At 39.8% G+C, this 18,875-nt stretch overlaps 1 protein-coding gene across 7 annotated transcripts in view; it reads left to right on the forward strand.

Annotated features, from left to right (window-relative positions):
• LOC139934006 (E3 ubiquitin-protein ligase HUWE1-like) overlaps positions 1–18,875 on the forward strand; it is a 96,314-nt gene that overhangs the window by 14,935 nt on the left and 62,504 nt on the right. For 6 of the 7 annotated variants that reach the window (XM_071928261.1, XM_071928265.1, XM_071928268.1 and 3 more), the window contains exons 6-17: positions 4,897–5,038; positions 5,862–5,942; positions 6,343–6,390; positions 7,321–7,389; positions 12,924–13,023; positions 13,948–14,048; positions 14,414–14,475; positions 15,191–15,279; positions 15,576–15,656; positions 16,508–16,596; positions 17,038–17,139; positions 18,527–18,728. In XM_071928261.1, the coding sequence (XP_071784362.1) occupies positions 4,897–5,038; positions 5,862–5,942; positions 6,343–6,390; positions 7,321–7,389; positions 12,924–13,023; positions 13,948–14,048; positions 14,414–14,475; positions 15,191–15,279; positions 15,576–15,656; positions 16,508–16,596; positions 17,038–17,139; positions 18,527–18,728 (1,166 nt within the window). The remainder of the gene's footprint in view (positions 1–4,896; positions 5,039–5,861; positions 5,943–6,342; positions 6,391–7,320; positions 7,390–12,923; positions 13,024–13,947; positions 14,049–14,413; positions 14,476–15,190; positions 15,280–15,575; positions 15,657–16,507; positions 16,597–17,037; positions 17,140–18,526; positions 18,729–18,875) is intronic. The other variant, XM_071928262.1, reaches the window with a different exon arrangement.

Genomic DNA, 18,875 nt, shown 5'->3' on the forward strand with positions numbered 1-18,875 from the left:
TCAATAATTTATCATGCTAAGGCTTATATGAGGTTAGTGAACGGTATGCGACAAAGGATTTATGCAATGTGATACAGTCTGATTTTAGTAAAGACCTCCAGGCCCAATTTCACAAAGCTTAAGCAGCAAATATTGCTCAACAATTTTCTGCTTAGCCGAAATGAGCAGGATACTTAAAGCCCAGTTCATACTTTCTGCAAATGCGAATGCGATGCAATTTTTATGACACATGGCTCTTTTTGCAGCGATTTTTTTTTGCAGGAGTTGAACACAGTCCAACTGTCACGAATTATTTGTTGCAAATTTGTGACGTCAACAAGCGCATTTGCATTTGCAGGAAGTATGAACTGGGCTTAACAGCAGTCTGAAATGACCTCTGACCTCATTTTCACAAGGTGCCTAATCACAAAATGGCGGAATTTCGAGACTGTCTTTGCAAGTTGGTTTAGTAAAATAATATGAACTTGTGTGGGGAGAAAGAACATTGTAATATTTTGTTTGCCCAACATGATGAAATCTATTACATTCACAGCTTTCCCAGTCCTGTGGAAGTTTTTTCTCTCATCCTGTATAAAAATGTATCCATCATCTTTAAACCATTTCTGTTGACATCTCCCACCCACTGAATGCTCGGTGAGACGAAAATTATTTTAGCATTACGATGGATTTAAAAGACTCTCATAAAAACATTGCTCTGTGATTTTTACTTTTTTCCCATCAAAAACTTGTAGACTAAAGAAACTGAAATTTCTACAGGTAAATTATGTTTAAATCCTCATTCACAGTGAGTAGGGATTCATGTCATCGCCAATAACTTGATCTACAAAAGGTACCAAAACCTTTTAAAGAGCTTCATGAAAACAGGCCCTCGCATGTTCCATTGATAAGGGCACTTCTACTAGAACATTCCAAAGGGCAGCAAGGCAATGACCAAGGGGCATTGTTTGGGGCAATTGCCTCTGTAAGGTATCAAGCCTGACTTGTTCAGTTAATGAATGAGGGTGTTTAATTATGCTATGTAATTAACATATTAGAATTAGAATTAATAAAGGTGGGGTGGAAATAATAAAGTAGAGGGTGGTATGAATTAAAATTAAGATTCCTCAAACAGTCTTGAATGTCGTGTTGTAGGGTAATTCATATCCGTCAGCGATATCTAGTTACATTTCCCCCAATTGTCACCTGGATAAGCCGAGTACCGGGCACGGTGTAATAACAGCTTTATAGACATAAAGCGATTATAGATTGTTAGGTGCAAAACGTGGCGAATTAGAAGATGCCACCGCCCATGGGAATAGGCTGTGGCCTCATCACCATCATGCTAAACCATGTCTGAAATTAAAATGTAATCGACAGGATTGGAAGAGCTGGCAAAATTGCATCAGACAGTGTTCATGTTATGTATGATCAACCATCCACATGAAACGAACGTGTGAAAATATGAGATTAATTCAATGTGTGAGTCTGGAGAAAGAGTGAAAAAACATGAACAGTTTTCAGCATGACACACATTTTTCTAAATTTTGTTTGTAACAACCGAAATCAGTTGTTGCGTTTCGTTTTTTTTTATTTTAGTATTTTTTTTTGGGGGGGGGGGGAGATGTTAGGTTTCCATTTCAGATACAATAAAAGGTCATAGAAAGGCCCGCGGAATGTACAAGTTCACTCGTTTTGTAAAGAAAGGGTATTAAAGATTTTTAGATACAGTTTTCTCAAATATGGCAAAACTGTAGCATCTGAAAAATTTGGGTCCAGAATGCCTCACAGTTTTGACAATTGTATTGGGGGAATACCCCCAACACTAAATCCCACAATTAAATGGCAAAAACCTCTCATTTATTTGCAAAATTTGGGTCCAGAATGCCCCACAGTTTTGACAAAATCTTTGAGACAAGACAACATTAAATCTTACAAATAGAAGGCAAAAACCTCTCATTTATCGGCAAAATTTGGGTCCAGAATGCCCTGCTTTTTTGACAAATCCGTGGAAAAAGACCTTGACACTAAATCTCACAATCAGATTGGCCCAAAACCTCTCATGTAGAGTGCATTCCGGACAGATCTATATTTGGTGTTGTGTTGTTTTTTTCTCCTGACTCCACACTAATACTGCCATTCGGGTCTTGTCCTCTTTTGTCCCCTTTTGGACTGCCCCCACACGCTTACATCTAAAAATAAACTGCTGAGCAAAAAGACATCCACGGGTCCCAGTTGGACATAAAACTACATGTACATTGTTAATCCCTGTTTTAATATTTGAACACATATTGCAAGCAATAGAAAATCCTACACGGGAGTTCAAAAACTCCATCCTTTTAGATCACAACATCTTGTTCTGCAAATGTTTTTCTGACATTTTCTATTGTGTTATTTTAAAACTGCGTTCTTAAAATACACAGAATTTGTTATTTTTAAGTAAGATATTCTTCAATTTTTTCCTCCTTCCCTTTTATGATCTGTGAGTCGGGTTTTTGTTATGACAGTTTTGTTATGCTGTAAAATTGTTGATAAAAAAATACCAAAACATGTATCACTATGACCTATACATGTAAGTAACTTGAATTTGTCCTCCCTCCTTTTCTTTATTTCTAAGCTCCTTCAAATCTCTCTTGTAGAGGCAAAGCCCTTGTATTCAGTTTTACATGACACTTAAGTTGTCTTTTTTTTATTTCCTTTCTTCCTGTGTAAAACAGAAAAGCCATGATCATGATACTTAGTATGAAATATTTATTTTTCCATTTCAAGTTTATCTGGTGCATTTTGCATGAAACTGCTGGGGAGTTATTATTTTTGTTCTTGCCAGGAGTGACTACATGTCAATAAAGGTTAATCTATTGGCAAGAGTACATGTAGGAGCTTCTTAAATCGGTTATCCAGACCGGTATCTACTCAAAAGATACATGTATGTGGGAGGAAGGCATAGAATTTATGTTTCAAAAGAAGGACCTTTAATGATAGTGGAAAAAAAAAAACCCACTTAGCCCGTACCCAGGAAAAACAATCCAATTGCAAAAGTACGATAAAAGTGTATAAATCAGTTATCCAGCCCGGTGTCAACTCAAAAGATATGTGGGAGGAAGGCATACAATTTATGTTTCAAAAGAAGAACCTATCGTGCTCGGAAAAATCCCACTTAACCATACCCTAGCTAACACAACATAATGCAACAAATTGTAAAAGTTACTGTACTTTGTTACGTTTTAGCACTCAATCTTGCACTGTGCTGCATTTAGCAGGGTTATACACTTCAGCGTTATGATTGTCCATGTGCAATGTAAGTCTCTGGCAAACTTCAACACATACTGGTGCATTAAACAGGGTTAAGTGCCCAGATCGTTGTTTACAATTCAGGTCACATTGCAATGCAACAGAATCCCCCGCTGCATTTTTCCTGCATTTGGCAAGATTCTTGTTTCAACTGTTATTGTCAGGGTTCTTCTCTCCAGGTTTATTTTATAGAACTGGGCAATATTCTTGAACCAAATTTGGCTGAAGCACTCTGAATATAAACAAGGTTCTCAGATTGATCTTCGCTTGGTTTTTGTCTTGGGTTTAAAAAGTCCTACTGTGTCCTAACTGGGGCATTCTAAACGGTTTCTTTATAATTCTTGTGAATTTGAAGCCCCCCCCCCCTCCAAAAAAATAATAATAAAATAAAAAATAAAAAACACAAAGAAATTAAGAAGAAGAAGAAAATAGAAAAGAGAGAGAGGGGGAGAAAAAAAAGAAAGAAAAAAAAGATATTTAATTTCAAGAAAGATTGGAGGTTTCAAATAGACTATTGTCATATAGCACTGGCCCAGGACCATATAAATGTTATGGCAGTTTGTATACATTTCGTAAAATCACTTATTCTTTTTGAGCTTCTGGTAAAACATATGGAGTTTATTGATCGAGAGTGGTCTCCGTTGCCAGGCTTGAACCAAATATACTTCCTGACGATGGTATTACCCCAAGTGAGACTCAAGAAATTAGAATCTCTGTCTTCTAAAAAAGAGAATCCCCCACCCCCTTCATTAGAGCGTGGTTCTACAAAACAAGAAGTCAAAAAGAAGTAGGTTGCCCTGTGGGATGTACCACTGTCAGGAAAAGAAATATTAAAAAAGGAAAAAGAAACAAGTAATAATTGTAAACAGAGTCCTGGAAGGCTTTGGGGTTGGCAGGTGTTAAAAGGAATTGCTTTCCATTGTCGCTTCCGCTGGTCTGCAACTCTTAAAGGGGGACTGTTGTGATGATCGTAGTAGGCCTGCGGCTCTTAAGGGAACTATGAACTCTCGCCCAGTTACACAGGGATGTGATTTCTCCGTTTTTAACGGCCAATCAGGGGGTCGATCTCACAAAGAGTTCGGACTAGTCTTAGCTTAGTAGGACTAGTCCTAGGAGTTATTAAAAACTAAAAGCCAGTCTTAAGTAATGATAAGTACCTCGTCCCAACTCGAGATACTGATAAGACTAGTCTTAACTCCTTGTGAAATCCAGCCCTGTTTTTTCAATATTGGACATTTTGGGAACAAATGTGCGAAGCATCCAATAGTTATCTATATCGTTCATTTTGGGACCGAGTGTGCAAAGTGCCAATAATTATCAATATTGGATGTTTTAGGAACGTAAGTGCGAAGGGCCAAATAGTTATCAATATTGGACATTTTGTGAATGAGTGTGGAATGCAAATGTTTATCAATATTGGATATTTTGGGAACGAGTGTGCCAAGTGCCAATAGTTATCAATATTGGACAGGTGTCTATACAATTTAAACAGTTTCAGTGCAGCAAAAGTAAACACATGGCAAAATAATGGGTAACATATGACACAGGTTCCACCAATCAAATGACAAGTAGCTGTGTGTGCGTTGTGTAATATCATTTATTGAAATGTCTCTTATTTTGTTTTTATAGTAAGCGATCAAACTTCCTGATAAAGCTCGCCGCTGAGAAACGGCAGAAGCTATTTAATCGTCTGACATATCTTGCCGAGAGCTGGGGTGGAAAAGACAATGGCTTCGGCCTCGCAGAGTGCTGTCAGAATGGCCCTAAACCTGTAAGTCAAAATGACACATTTCAAGTTGAACCTTTATGTCAAAATATGTACAAATTATTTCGTTATTTCATTGAACAAGAAATCAGTGCAGGTCTGGAATTTCATCTTTAAAAGGGCAAGGCCATTTTGCAAAGGGCACTGCCATTGGAAACTCATGATGTCTATGGGAAACTTTTAAAGGGGCACTAAGGCCAAGACCAGGGCAAAAGAAGCCATGGCATCTGTGTCTTTCGTGAAAATCCAGGCCTGCAGTGGATAAGCTTGGCCTTGTTAGCATTTGAATTTGATTAAGAAACCACAATGGAAACTGACCGGGTTGATTTTAAATAGTTTTGTGTTGAACAAAGATAAAGTGAAGAGAGTTGGACTTGAACCTGCGACTTCTAACTGAGCCTTCAGCCCTAATGTTGGCGGCCTTCCCATGGCCTTCCTAATATGAGGAAAATGTGAATTTATTTTAAGTGCACCACAGCAAAAGCACAGGGCACCACGGCAATAGACCGATCCATTAAGCTCCACCCCATTGCGCATTGACCAATCACAACGCAATGAAGGTCCGACACTAAGGTCCGACATGCGTGCGCGTATGCTTGGCGCGCGGGGCAGAGTTGTGCAGAAAGGCATTGGAGAGCCCCACGTGTTCTTGCTCACATGTGCGTCGTGGGCGGAGCCTACTGGATCTGTCTATTGCTGTGGGTGCTGTGGGTTATTTTGAGGACTGCAACCTGGGAAGCGGCAGCAGAGGGATCATCTTTAATGGGATATGACAGTTTACACGTTGAATGGCTTCTGACTTATGTATTGCTGTGATGTGTTTTGACAGAGAGTACCAACCAGTGCAACTACGCTTCATTTTGAGTTCTACTCTGAGATCACTGTAGCAGAGGACAAGCCGGCCAAGAAGGTGAGTCTAGAAAAGCTTAAGAAACATTTTTATTTTGAGTAATGGTTATGTAAAAAGATACACAATTTTATTCTCAAAAATTTGAATATGAACGCTTCTAAGACTGTGTATCCAGTGATGGATCATTCTTCCTGCCTGGACATATCCACTCCGGATTTTCAGCCATATCTCAAAAAACGCGTCCATCTTTTGAAATGAAATTTTCGCAAGTTAGTTTTATTGTATACATCTACATTTTATGTAGGATTATAACATTTGAACGGTTCTAAAAACCAAAGATGTACTTTGTCTTTCAGCTCTGTCTACTCAGTATTTGCCAAAGTATTGGATTCAAACCCAAGTGTACCTAAACACATTAGTGAGCTCATGTTCATCTTCATTTTGTTTTATTTCCTTGCAGCATACTCCTCATGCAGTCACAGTGATCCATCTAGAAAATGTGGACAAAGTAAGTGAACATTAAAGCCAAGGCCCCACCCACCCTTTCCTCTCTGAAACAGCTCTAACACCCCCCTCCTACTATCAGCATTTGTTCTTAACACAACAGACCCATACATCACTATGTCCAAACAGTGGCATTGTGAGGTGCACCAGGGCTTTAAATTCACACTGGATTGCATGCTAAAAAAACCCAGAACAATTTTGATTAAAGCCATTTGACACTTTCTGAACAGAACAAAAATATAAATTTCACAGATTTACAAATAACTTACAGGGTTTACAGAAGGTAATGGCAAAAGAGTTCCCTTAAAATATTATTCCATGAACTGCTTTACTTTTTGAGAAAACATTAAAACAATTATCAATTTTCGATATCGAGAATAACGGATTTATTTTAAACACATGTCATGACACGCGAAACGTGCGGAAACAAGGGTGGGTTTTCCTGTTATTTTCTCCCGACTCCGATGAACGATCGAGCCTAATTTTTACAGGTTTGTTATTTTAGATATAAGTTGTGATACACGAAGTGTGGGCCTTTGGACAATACTATTTACCGATGTTGTGTGATTGCTTTAAATAGCCTGAACAATTGTGTATAATAGGCATGATATTCTTCCCAGTTTAGTCTGAGATCCAATTTTGTTTTTGCCTTGGGAAAAAAAGAGACAAATTGTGATTTAATAGCCTGAAAAGTCTATTAGAGTCTCCACCACATGAACAAGTACATAGGTCATCCCTTGTACTCAATAAAATGTTCCTACTTTTTTTTTCCACAGGGTGAAATGTCATGCTTGTATTATTATACAAAGACCATGACTGCTTCGTGCATTTGGGAGATCTTAAGGTATCTTGCAGTATGCACCTATCGAAGAGTGAACTCAGATATTTTAAAATGTTTTTAATCAAACTTTTGATATTTTATTTTCTTCAACAGATTGCCCCAAGTCCAGCCGAGATCATGGAGGATTTGATAAAGAATTACAGCGTACCAAAGGCAAAGCTAGTGAGTTGATAAACCATGTCTTTCAGAAACGGCCAGAGTGTCTTGACTAATGTGGGGTTTTGAATATGGATGCAGAAAAGGCTTATTAATGAGTTTTTATTTTTATTTTTGTAGCCCAGAGCTCAAAAGGTGATAGCCCCCTCAAGGCTGGAACAGGTGATAGCGCCCTCAAATGGTTGGAGATGTCCAGGCCATGTGAGAGTGTTTCCTGGCAGACAAGTTGGTTGCTATGCATGTCATGTAAAAGTTTGAGGGAGAAATAATAACCTCCTGTTAGCAGGTTTTGTGTTCCTGCAAACCAGTAAAGATTTATTGGCAGTTGTTGGCTCTCAGGTAAGAGTTTGTTTTTATTATAAATCATTTCCTAAAGAGTTTCAAGCCTCATGTTTTTCACATGTGGATGATCATTTTGGTTCAATCTGGGGGATACTGCAAATAATTATATGGCTTGTTTTTTTAAAAGGTTTATAAAGCATATTAATGTCCAGCAAATAGTGATTGTATTTTTGTGGATATTTTGCTCTCAGATCTCAGATCTACAATCTTAGATCTTCTCTATGAATAATCAGCTTTCTCAAGTTGAATAAACTCTAAACTGTTGGAGTGTTGGTACTGGGTGACGAATGAAACTGCGGACCTTCCACATCTGGACTCGCTGTCTGCTGGACTGTGGAATGCGTGGACTGCTGGACTGGGTCTAGACGTACTACCTAGCTGCAACAAGTTTCCCCGGCACTTCTGAACTATTTGACCTACTGCGTACCTACATCTGTCTTCAGGGAAACGGGAAAGGGCATTCCAAAGAGGCCGATGCGATGCCCCAACAGAACTAAGGCCATGCAGTACTCAACCAAGTTACCAATGTCAAGCCGACACCGACATTCCAGAGGGACTGATTGGGGGACTGACCATCAGGACATGCAAGGTGGATGGGGTAGAGACGAGTGCACTTGTAGATAGTGGTTCCCAAGTGACACTCATTTACAAGAAGTTTTTTGATACACTTGATAGATCACTGTACCCGCTAAAAGATTTAGTGTTGTGGCATGGTGGTGATGATCTTATGCCATACTTAGGATGGACTGAAATCAACCTTGGGTTCAACGAGAAATTCTGTGGTACACATAAGATGTTTCGAACTCTTGCTCTGGTTGTCCCCGATAGCAGAAGTGCTGTTGATTACCAGCTGATAGTTGGTACAAATGCTGGAGTGTTCAAGGACTGCTACTCAGAAGTGCAGCGTGACTCAATTGGAGTGACGATTGATGCAGTTTGTGATAAAATCTATGAAGGTATTAGATGTTCGACAAAAGCAGGCCCTGATGGTTTACTTGGGTATGTCAAACTCAAAGCCAGAGGCAGAGTGGAGATTCCAACTGGATCAACCAAACAAGTCGTGGGAGTGATCAGAAATAAATGTGGGAAGTCTGTTACCAGATTACTGGATTCGTTTGTCCCAAATAAAGCTACCTGGAGGGATAGAGGTTTCTTGCTCGCTTTGTACTATCAAGAGAGGGTTTAGTAAAGTAAAGGTCTGCCTCACAAATCAAAACCAGAACAACAGGCCGGTTATTTTGTCTCGAAGATGCATTGTAGCAGGGGCGTACCTGACATCATGGGTAAGTGACACAAGCAGCGAAACCAGTGATGTTCCGAATCCATCTTCATCTGGAGTGGTACAATGCAAGGTGACATCGTCAACAGTGAAGGCACCGAACCAGACTTCACTGAGCCCAAAGTGTTCAATTACAGAAGAGGAATTCCGGAAATTACCTTTTGATTTGGGACTGATAGATGCCAAGGAGGAAGAGCGACTACTAAAGATTGCATTTCAGAGAGCTGAAGATTTCTCTACACATGAGTGGGATATTGGTGTGACTACTGAGGCGTATCATGAAATTCGACTGAACAATGATGAGCCGTTTCAAGAAAGATCTCGACGGGTTGCTCCAAGGGATTTGCAGGATCTGCGAGACCACATCCAGAGTTTAGTTGACATAGGAATGATCACTGAGTCGAGAAGTAGATATGCTTCACCCATTGTTATTGTCTGTAAAAAGAATGGACAAATACGCCTGTGTATCGACTATAGGACCTTGAATGCACAAACTATTCCAGACCAATATGCCGTTCCACTTGTTCATGAAGCATTAGACTGCATACATGGGTGTAACTGGTTCTCCGTCATTGATCTCAAGTCCGGATATTATCAGATACCAATGAACCCAGAGGACAAGGAAAAGACAGCCTTTATGTGCCCCGTTGGGTTTTACTAGTTTGAGAGGATGCCACAAGGTGTAAAAGGAGCTCCCGCAATTTTCCAAAGGTTGATGGAGAGGTGTATGGCTGGTCTGAACATGTCTGAAGTATTGGTGTACATGGACGACATTGTTTTTTCTTCAGTGTTGGAGCAAATGGAAGAGTGACTTGCTAAGGTGTTCGACCGTCTTGCAGAGTTTGGCTTGAAGGTTCTCCGAACAAATGCCAGTTTTGTTGTACCTCTGTGCAATGATGGTCGGTCTGGATAATGTTGATTGGAGGAAGGAGCAAGAAGCTGATGCAGATATTCAACTTATCAAGTTTGTCAAAGATGGGGTACGATGATGATTTCTCCAAGGACTTGAACATTATGCTTGGCCAATTCAATCGTCTTGTTCTGAGAGATGAAACATTGTATCGAAGATCAATGGACACCAACGGTCTTGCCAGATTTCAGTTGGTATTACCCAAGAACTATAGAACCAAAGCAATGAAAGGCCTGCATAATGACCTCGGACATCTTGGTGTAGAGAGAGCAGTCACTTTGGTTAGACCAAGATTCTACTGGCCAAAGATGGTGTCTGACGTTGAGGAGTGAATCCGATGTTGCGAAAGATGTGTGACTCATAAGACACGCACCAAGATCTCCGCTCCTTTGGTGAACATCTCAACTACTTACCCATTGGAGTTGGTTTGCATAGACTTTTTGAAACTTGAACAGGACCGAAGTGGTGCTCAGTACATTTTAGTCATCACTGATCATTTCTCTCGGTATGCTCAAGCATATCCGACAAAGGACAAATCATCTCGAACAGTTGCCAGGTTGCTATGGGAGAAGTACTTTTTGCATTATGGTCTACCTACCCGATTGCATTCAGATCAAGGACGTGAATTTGACAACAAACTCATCAAGGAACTGACTGGGATGTTGGGTATAAGCAAATCACGGACTACGCCCTACCACCCTCAGGGTGACCCTCAACCTGAGAGGTTTAACCGGACACTGTTGAGCATGATGGGGACTTTGCAGAATGAAGACAAGCAGCACTGGAGTAAGCTTGTTAGCTCCCTGGTACATGCTTACAATTGCACTCAAAATGATAGCACTGGAGTTTCCCCATACTTCATCATGTTTGGAAGGGAAGCCGGGCTTCCTATTGATGTTTCCTTTGGTACATCTCCTGATGGTGTAACGAACAAGGACCACTCGAAGTATGTTCAAGAGTTGCGAAGTAATCTAGAAAGCGCATTTAGACGAGCATCAGAAGAGTCGGCCCAAGTCTGCGACAGCAAACAAGCGAAGGTATGACCTGAAAGTGCGAGGAAATGAACTTCAGACTGGAGACTGTGTCCTTATCAGAAATGTAAGCTAGCTGATAAATGGGGACAAGATGTGTACCTCGTTGTTTGCAGACATAGTGACAATATACCAGTCTATAAGCTCAAACCAGAAGCTGGTGAGGGTAAGATTAAGACACTTCACAGGAACATGATTCTTCCTATTGGAATGCTCACAGGTGAACCCAAGCAGCCGCCCTCTGAGAAGGTACATCGACCCATAACGAGGCAGTCAAAGAAACCCGAAACTGTGCAGTGTGACCCCGATGATGCAGAAAGAGAACTTGAATACATAGAGTCAGACTCCGAGGAATCTGATGTAGTTGTTGTGTGGCCCAAGAAGCGAGACTCTACTGTACAGCCCGATACCCAATCTAGTGCACAAAACATCCTGATAGATGAAGGTTCAATTGACTTTGGACCACAGGTTAGTGCACATGATGGAAATTCTTCAGTTGAAGTAGAGTCGACATTGAGGGAAGCGGCAGAGGAGTTAGTTTCCTATTCCCAGTTTTTGAACTCTGAAAGATGTTCGATTATGGATCCTGCTGAGGAGACACCCGATATGGACACCCAAGCCGAACTCTCTAGTGATACCGAACCGAATGTGAACCCTTGCCCTGAAGACTGTCAGCTGAAAACCATTGACGATGTCCACGATGATGGCATTCCTGTCACCCTAGACCCCAGTGTTGATGGAGACACATTGTCACTTCCTTCAATGAATGGGATGGATGAAGATGGTGTTTGCGTCAGCAGTCATGATGTCCAGAGCAGTGGTCTAACTTCAAGCGAGGACGATCTCAAGCAGATACCAGCAGATGATCTTGCAGTGTCCGACCACCCACCTGGTGATAGTATGGACCCTGACAGGGATTGGCAGCGATGCTGATGATCATGAACCTCATGAATTAGAGGTTGTTTAGACTACACCTGTTGAGATTACTGAGGACAATGTTAATCAAAGCCCGATTACGTCACAGCCTGAGCTTAGCCTACCTGATATTACATTTTCATCGGACATCTCTGTGGAACAAGTTGTGGATGAGGTTGAATCGGAAAGTCTTGAAGATGACCAAGGTACATTCCCGAGTTCCCGCCCCTCCAGAGTACGAAAACTCCCTCAGCAATTCGCTTATGACACGCTAGGTCAGCCTACCTACAGTTTGTCAGTTACCCCTACGTTTGGAGATTTCGTTCCATCTGTACATGTAGCTGCAAGGTGTCGAGTGGAGGAGGAATTACAGTGCCCGTATCCTTGATATTAATCGCGGAATTGAACTCGTGAACTGATAAATCGGATATTAATCGCGGAATTGAACTCGTGAACTGATAAATCTAGGATCCTAGTGTTTTGAGATTGTTTATTATTATTGGCCAATAGTTAGTAATACAGCTGTTAGAGTTTTATTGCAGTTTGCAATTTTTGCTAAAAGTTAAGTTTGTTTAATTTCTTGACGAAGAAAGAGCTGTGAAGAGCATTAAAAGTGGTTGTTTAAAAGTTTAATTCTTTTGCACTGAGTCAGTTCGTGTGTGTGTTACATTTTTGTTTGTTTTTCATTGATTACCCCAACATTGGGGCACTTGTTGAAGGCACTGGACACGTTTGGTAATTGTCAAAGACCAGTATTCTCACTTGGAGTACATATGCATAAAATAAAAAAATTGGTCATTGACGTTGCACAAATTTGTGTGCTTTCAGCTTCCTGAAAAAGGCCTTCAGGCCTGAAGCCTTTTTCAAATGCAAATATTTTAGTAAGAAATTACCTCCTTCTCAAGAAACTATATTGCTTCATCAACAGCTCTCTGTTGCTCATTACCAAGTAAATTTTATGATAATATATTTTGAGTAATTTCAAAAAGTGTTTTAACTGTGTCTTGGTTTAGAAAGTTTGACCTGGTATAATAATGTCATCACTTGCTCTCTTCCTTTACAGATGTTGCTTTACACTCATATACGACTGGCACATTGTTTCTCTTCACATGATAAACGTATGCAGTGTGTACAATCTAGACTACAAGCTCTCTCTGTTCTAGGTAAGTTTCTCTCGTTAAGCTTCATATTTTGTTTTTACTTAAACAAAAATAATTGTCAATGCAATACGCCAGGATGGTCTTGCTGCAGCAGTGCTTGATGGAACCCCTCTTGGACACAGTCCAGGGGTCGGAAGACCAAAACTCCGCTGGATCGACGGACTCACCAGGTGATGTGGCCTCAGCGTGGCTGAACTAACAGCGAGGCAAAATCACTTTTTCAAAATCACTTTTGCACCAGCTACACAACCCAGGAGAAGTGGACGGTTGTTGTGTCAACGGGCAGCAGCCTATGACAATATTGATGATGAAATTTTACTTTTTTTACCCACCTTCTATTAATCTTGGTCAGGGTGAGATAAATGTTATTTTCTTTGGTTATTAATGTGGCATGTCGTTGGCGAGTGGTCATGTGGACTGGTCTCAAACTCTGTCATTTCTGATCAGCAGAGTGTGGGTTCCAGTCATGGTCGTAACACTTAAGCTGTTGGGCCTGTGTGTTGTGAAATGCATGTCAAAGAACCCAGAACCCAGTGCACTTATCAGTCACAGAAGGGGTTTGCGCCGGTATTTCTGGCCAAGGCCCTTTTTTTCTTAGAGCTGCTTCAGCAGAAATAGTGTTTTAAAATGTCTGCTAAGCAAATATGAGCAGGATACCAGTCACAGATTGTACATATAAATTGCTATTTAAGCTGGTAACCTTATTCTAGTAAGTGTAATTTTGTTGTACTTAGCTACTTTTTGTTCTTAAGCAGCTCTATGAAATTGGGCCCTGGTTTGCAGCACCATGTAAACACGTCTCAAAATTAAAAACATTATTTTACGTATTTTGTTGTAATACTCTTGCTAAGGATATGATAAAGTATTGTTATTAATATTATTAATGTTGCAATCAACTGATTATTTTTTTTCTTCTCTTGTGTACAGTTTACTCAAGTGCAGTGCAGGAGGTGTCCAATTCATTACTGTACACCGGGCTGGTGGAAGAATTAGTTGACGTTCTGCAGTTAGAAGACATTAAACTTGTAGTGAGTTGCATTTGTTTTCTCATTTTGTTTCATCTTCTATAGACATTTATGGCCAAAAATTATGAAATGTGAATGAGCAGTCATGAAGGAGGGTGAACGATTGGTTACCAAATTTTTATTTTCAAGAACTAAAATAGGGTTGTTTTATTGAAACGGCACAACTGAAATCATGTGCTTGTTTTTTTGTCATGATTTTTTAAACAAAAGATGTATTGGGATTGTGATGGGTTGGGGGTGGTTCAAGTTAAAGGGCACATCTAAAATCATATGTTATTGTTATATGTCGTTGTGTTTGTGTTCGTTATCGGTGATTCGAATTTTGAAATAATTTTTTTAACAAGGTTATATTGCTTCTCTCAATCCAGGACATAAAGGCGGCATCGTTACGAACTCTGACCTCTATTATTCATCTGGACCGTAATCCAAAGTAAGTCCAACCCTTAAGCGCATCCTTTCAAAAACAAGAACAACAAGCCATTTGCATGTTAAATTTGAACATTGCTTGGTCACAAGTTACCTCTTAAACATGAATTCCTCGGACTGTAGAAACAGTTTTTACGTATTTACATAAGACACTGCGAATACCCATTCACAATTCTGAATAAGCATGGCACAAAGGTACCAGGATTGGAGGTACCAGAGAAACTCCATACAATCAGGGAGGGACTGAAAACCCAATCCACATAGTGCTCCCAGCAAGAGTCAAATCAGGGTCCCAGAGGTGATAGGCGAGGAAAGATACCACTTCGCAGACATGCCAATGCTGACACTATTACCACTCATCTCTTACCTCTTCAGTCTCCTGACGATGACTAGAGCAAGCTAATTGAAACGTTGAGACCAACCCAAGAACTGACTCTGCGTTAGTACAGTTAATTACGATCCTATAAGCTAAAGTAGTAGTCCCAGCCTATTTCTTTACCATCCGCCCAGGTAATAGTTAATAAGCAGGACAGTTCTTTTCAGAACTGAGAAGTCTCCCGAACACCCGAACAATCTGCTCCGCGGTGGTAAAATTAAGCAAGGCAGTTCTCTAAGAACAAACTCTACCTGGCAAGTAGATACACACATGGTGTTACCGCAAACCAAATATAGATAAGAATATAAGGGTTAACTAGATGACTGGTTCCTTTTTTTCCTAGGTTGGTGAACATCATTGATGCAACTGGTGCTTCGTCCTACCATGGTTTCCTGCCAGTATTAGTCAGGAGATGTATTCAAGCAATGATAGGTAAGAATGAAAATAGGAAGAGGGGCTTGTAGAGAAGACTACTAATAATTAATGCCTAGAATTTTTATTTTGTATAGGGAAAGGCCAGTTTCATTTTGCAAAAGGCACATTTGAAAATCACAAAGTCTACTTTGGAAGGGGCACCGAGGCCAAGACATGGGGTAACAGAAAATCTTAAAGATAAAGATAAAGTTCTAAACCCTGCCGAATGTTTTTCCTCAAAAGAAGCATGGATGACAGTTATTTAAATTTTTGTTATTTTAACAATGTAAGTATGTTTGTGGTATTTTTCTTAGATCCTGCCCTGGAGGCATTTCCTCATGCCTTAGCGACTGCTCTCTTCTCATTTCTCTATCATCTAGCCAGCTATGAAACAGGTGGGTATACTCGGATAACATGTCCATTCCTAACTAACATCTACTAAAGGCACTGGATACTATTGGTAATTGCTCAAAATAATTGTTAGCATAAAATGTAACTTGTTAGCGATCAATGGAGAGATGTTGATAGTTTAAGACATTGTGGAAAGCTCCCTCTGAAGTAACGTTATTCGAGAAGGAAGTTATGTCTCACTAAAATATTTGAGTTTGATTTCGAGACCTCAAAATTTGATGTTGAGGTCACGAAATCAAGTATCTGAAAGCAAACAACTTCCTGTGACAAGGGTGTTTTTTCTTTCATTATTATCTCGCAACTTCGACCAATTGAGTTCAAATTTTCACAGGTTTGTTATTTTGTGCATATGTAGAGATACATCAAGTGAGAAGACTGGTATATGACAATTACCGAAGGTGTCCAGTGTCTTGACATCATTGCGGTACCCACTGCTTACACATATGATTCAAACTGCCTCTAGCCATCAGGCTAGCTTGGTGGTCTAAGGGTAAGACACCAACGTAGGACTATTCCTACGTAGGAGATTTTAAAACGTATGGCTAGTCTTAAGTTAGGCTGAGTCACTCGTTCTAAATTGAGATAAGACTGGTCTTAACTCTTTGTGAACTCCACCCCAGCTCTAGCAATGCATAGGTCGTGGGTTCAAATCCCATCCGAGGGATTTGCCTGTGGGTTGTTATCACACAACCCAGGAATATACAACTGAATATACAAACTATATTCTTTATCTCTGATGCACAACTAACATTAAATGCACTAGCTGCTTAAAATGAAAGTAATGATCTGAAATTGAGTCCTGTTTCTATCACTTGTCGATTTTCTTTCTACCAAGGAGGTGAGGCCCTGGTTTCCTGTGGGATGATGGAATCGCTCCTGAAAGTCATCAAATGGCCTGGAGAAGATGAACAAATCCACACAACGGTTAGTGTAGTTCTTTGACTCTGTAATGTAGCCCATTCATTTCAGGCCGAGGCCATTGAATTGAATGAAAACATGAAAAATAATTTTTTAAATTTTTTTTTTTTATATATATTTTTTTATGTAGAATTATTTTGTACTGCAATCTCATTTCTGCTTTGTGTTTCTTTGTTTTGCTGTCCTCTTATAACAACGTTTCTTTTGTAAAGAGGTCATTTGACCAGTCTAAGTCTCTTTGTTATAGCGAGAGTCGACCGTAGCCTGAAAATTCTACTAAAGCTTACAGCATGTGTACATGTAGGTCAGCCTTTGTACTCAATGATAATACTAAAATGTCCCTACTTTTTTCCAAGAACCAAATATGCCTGTGTCACACAATTTTCACATATTGGCCACATATGATACATATACATGTATTTAACGTTCCTCCCTTCTTATTTGCAGTTTGTAACCAGAGCAGTGCGTGTAGTGGACTTGATCACCAATCTGGACATGGCAGCATTCCAGACCCATCAAGGTCTATCAATATTCATCAATAGATTAGAGGTAACTAGAAGTAAATGTTTATAGGAATGCCTCGTTAGGAATCTCCCTCGAGTATGTGCTGGCTGGCAAGGGACCGATTTCATAGAGCTGCTTAAATAGCCATTATTGATTAACAGTTTACCGTCAAAAATAAGCCGTATACTACTCACATATTGTTCATGTGGTACAGTTATTTGGCTGGTTACATTATTTTGGTAAGCACAAATTCGTGCATCACCAAGCTAATCCTTAAGCAGCATGCAGCATCAGAGTCCAGCTTTCTCCAGAAGACTATCGGAGCATACTGATCGAAACGTTGAGTTGAATCCTACGGTTCTTTTCAGAACCACCCCAACTCATTAGAGATAGTCATTACATGGTGTTACCGCAAACCTTTCCATATCGTATTTCCACCATGCAGAGTTTCAAATCCTACCTAAGCATAAATTTGTTGTGCTTAGCTACTTCTGGGGCCCTGGAGTTACATAGAGACCCTGACCTTAATTGACCTTGGCCCGATATTACAGTGCTGCTTACAGAAAATATTGCTCAACAATTTGCTGCTAAGCGGATATGAGAAAGATACCAGTCACAAATTGTACATGCGACATGATATTTTGGCTGGTAACCTTAGTCTAGTAAGCATAATTTTGATTTGCTTTGCTACTTAGCTTGAGCAGCTCTATGAAATTGGGCCCCATACATATGGTTAGATTTAAAATATTTATACAATGCATTTTTGTTCCCCATGCTGCCAGTATACCCAGGCTTTGTGGATAAATATTAATGCAATATCAATTCATGAGGACTCGAACAAACTGTCACTGTGTTCCAAATACGCAGGACCAGGTGTGTCCTCTTGTACACTATATGTAGTTTTCTTACATCAACATAATAATAACAAAAAAAACTAGTTCATTTGCTTGTTTTGCATCACGTGAAATTGGTCCATAAGCGTCCCAATACGATTAAAAAAAAAAACAGCAAATTTTGAGCCATGTTGAAGGCAGTGAACACTATTGGTAATTATTCAAAAAAACGTTTAGCATAAATACTAACTTGGTAACAAGTAACAGAGTGCTGTTGATAGTATGAAACATTGTAAGTAACTGTGAGAAACTGCTCCCTCTGAAGTATCATAGCTTTTAAGAAAGAGGTATACTTCAGGCCTGAAGCCTTTTACTATGCATCTGAAAGCACACACATTTGTGCAACAGGAGTGTTTTTTTCTTTAATTTTTCTATACAATAATTGAGTCCAAATTGAGCCAAATGTTTACAGATTTGTTATGTTGAGATATTTCAAGTGAGAATACTACTCTTTAACAATTATCAAACTTGTCAAGTGCCTTTGAGATTGACAAATCATACAATTGTCGCCTGACGTTTTACTTTCTTGCCATTCACAGCATGAAGTTGCAATCTGTCGGCGTCAGGCGCCATTCGTCTTGAGACCCAGTTTCAGCACCTACCAGGAAGGGTCTTATTCCCCGTCTCACTACTCCGATGACTCCATGGAGTTAGACGCTGTGGATGCGGGAGGGGCCAGCACCAGTAAGGAGGACGTGGCAGGAGGCAGCGCTCCAAGGGATAAGAAGAGGAAGATGGATGGTATGTAGAAAGATTAAAATATTATTTAATTTTTAAATAATTAAAGCCAAAATACACTTTCGGAACAGAAAAAAAAAAAAATCACAGATTTACAAATAACTTACAGGGTTTAAAGAAGGTAATGGTGAAAGACTTCTCTTGAAATAT

Source organism: Asterias amurensis, chromosome 2, assembly GCF_032118995.1.
Source record: "Asterias amurensis chromosome 2, ASM3211899v1".
Classification (NCBI taxonomy): domain Eukaryota; kingdom Metazoa; phylum Echinodermata; class Asteroidea; order Forcipulatida; family Asteriidae; genus Asterias; species Asterias amurensis.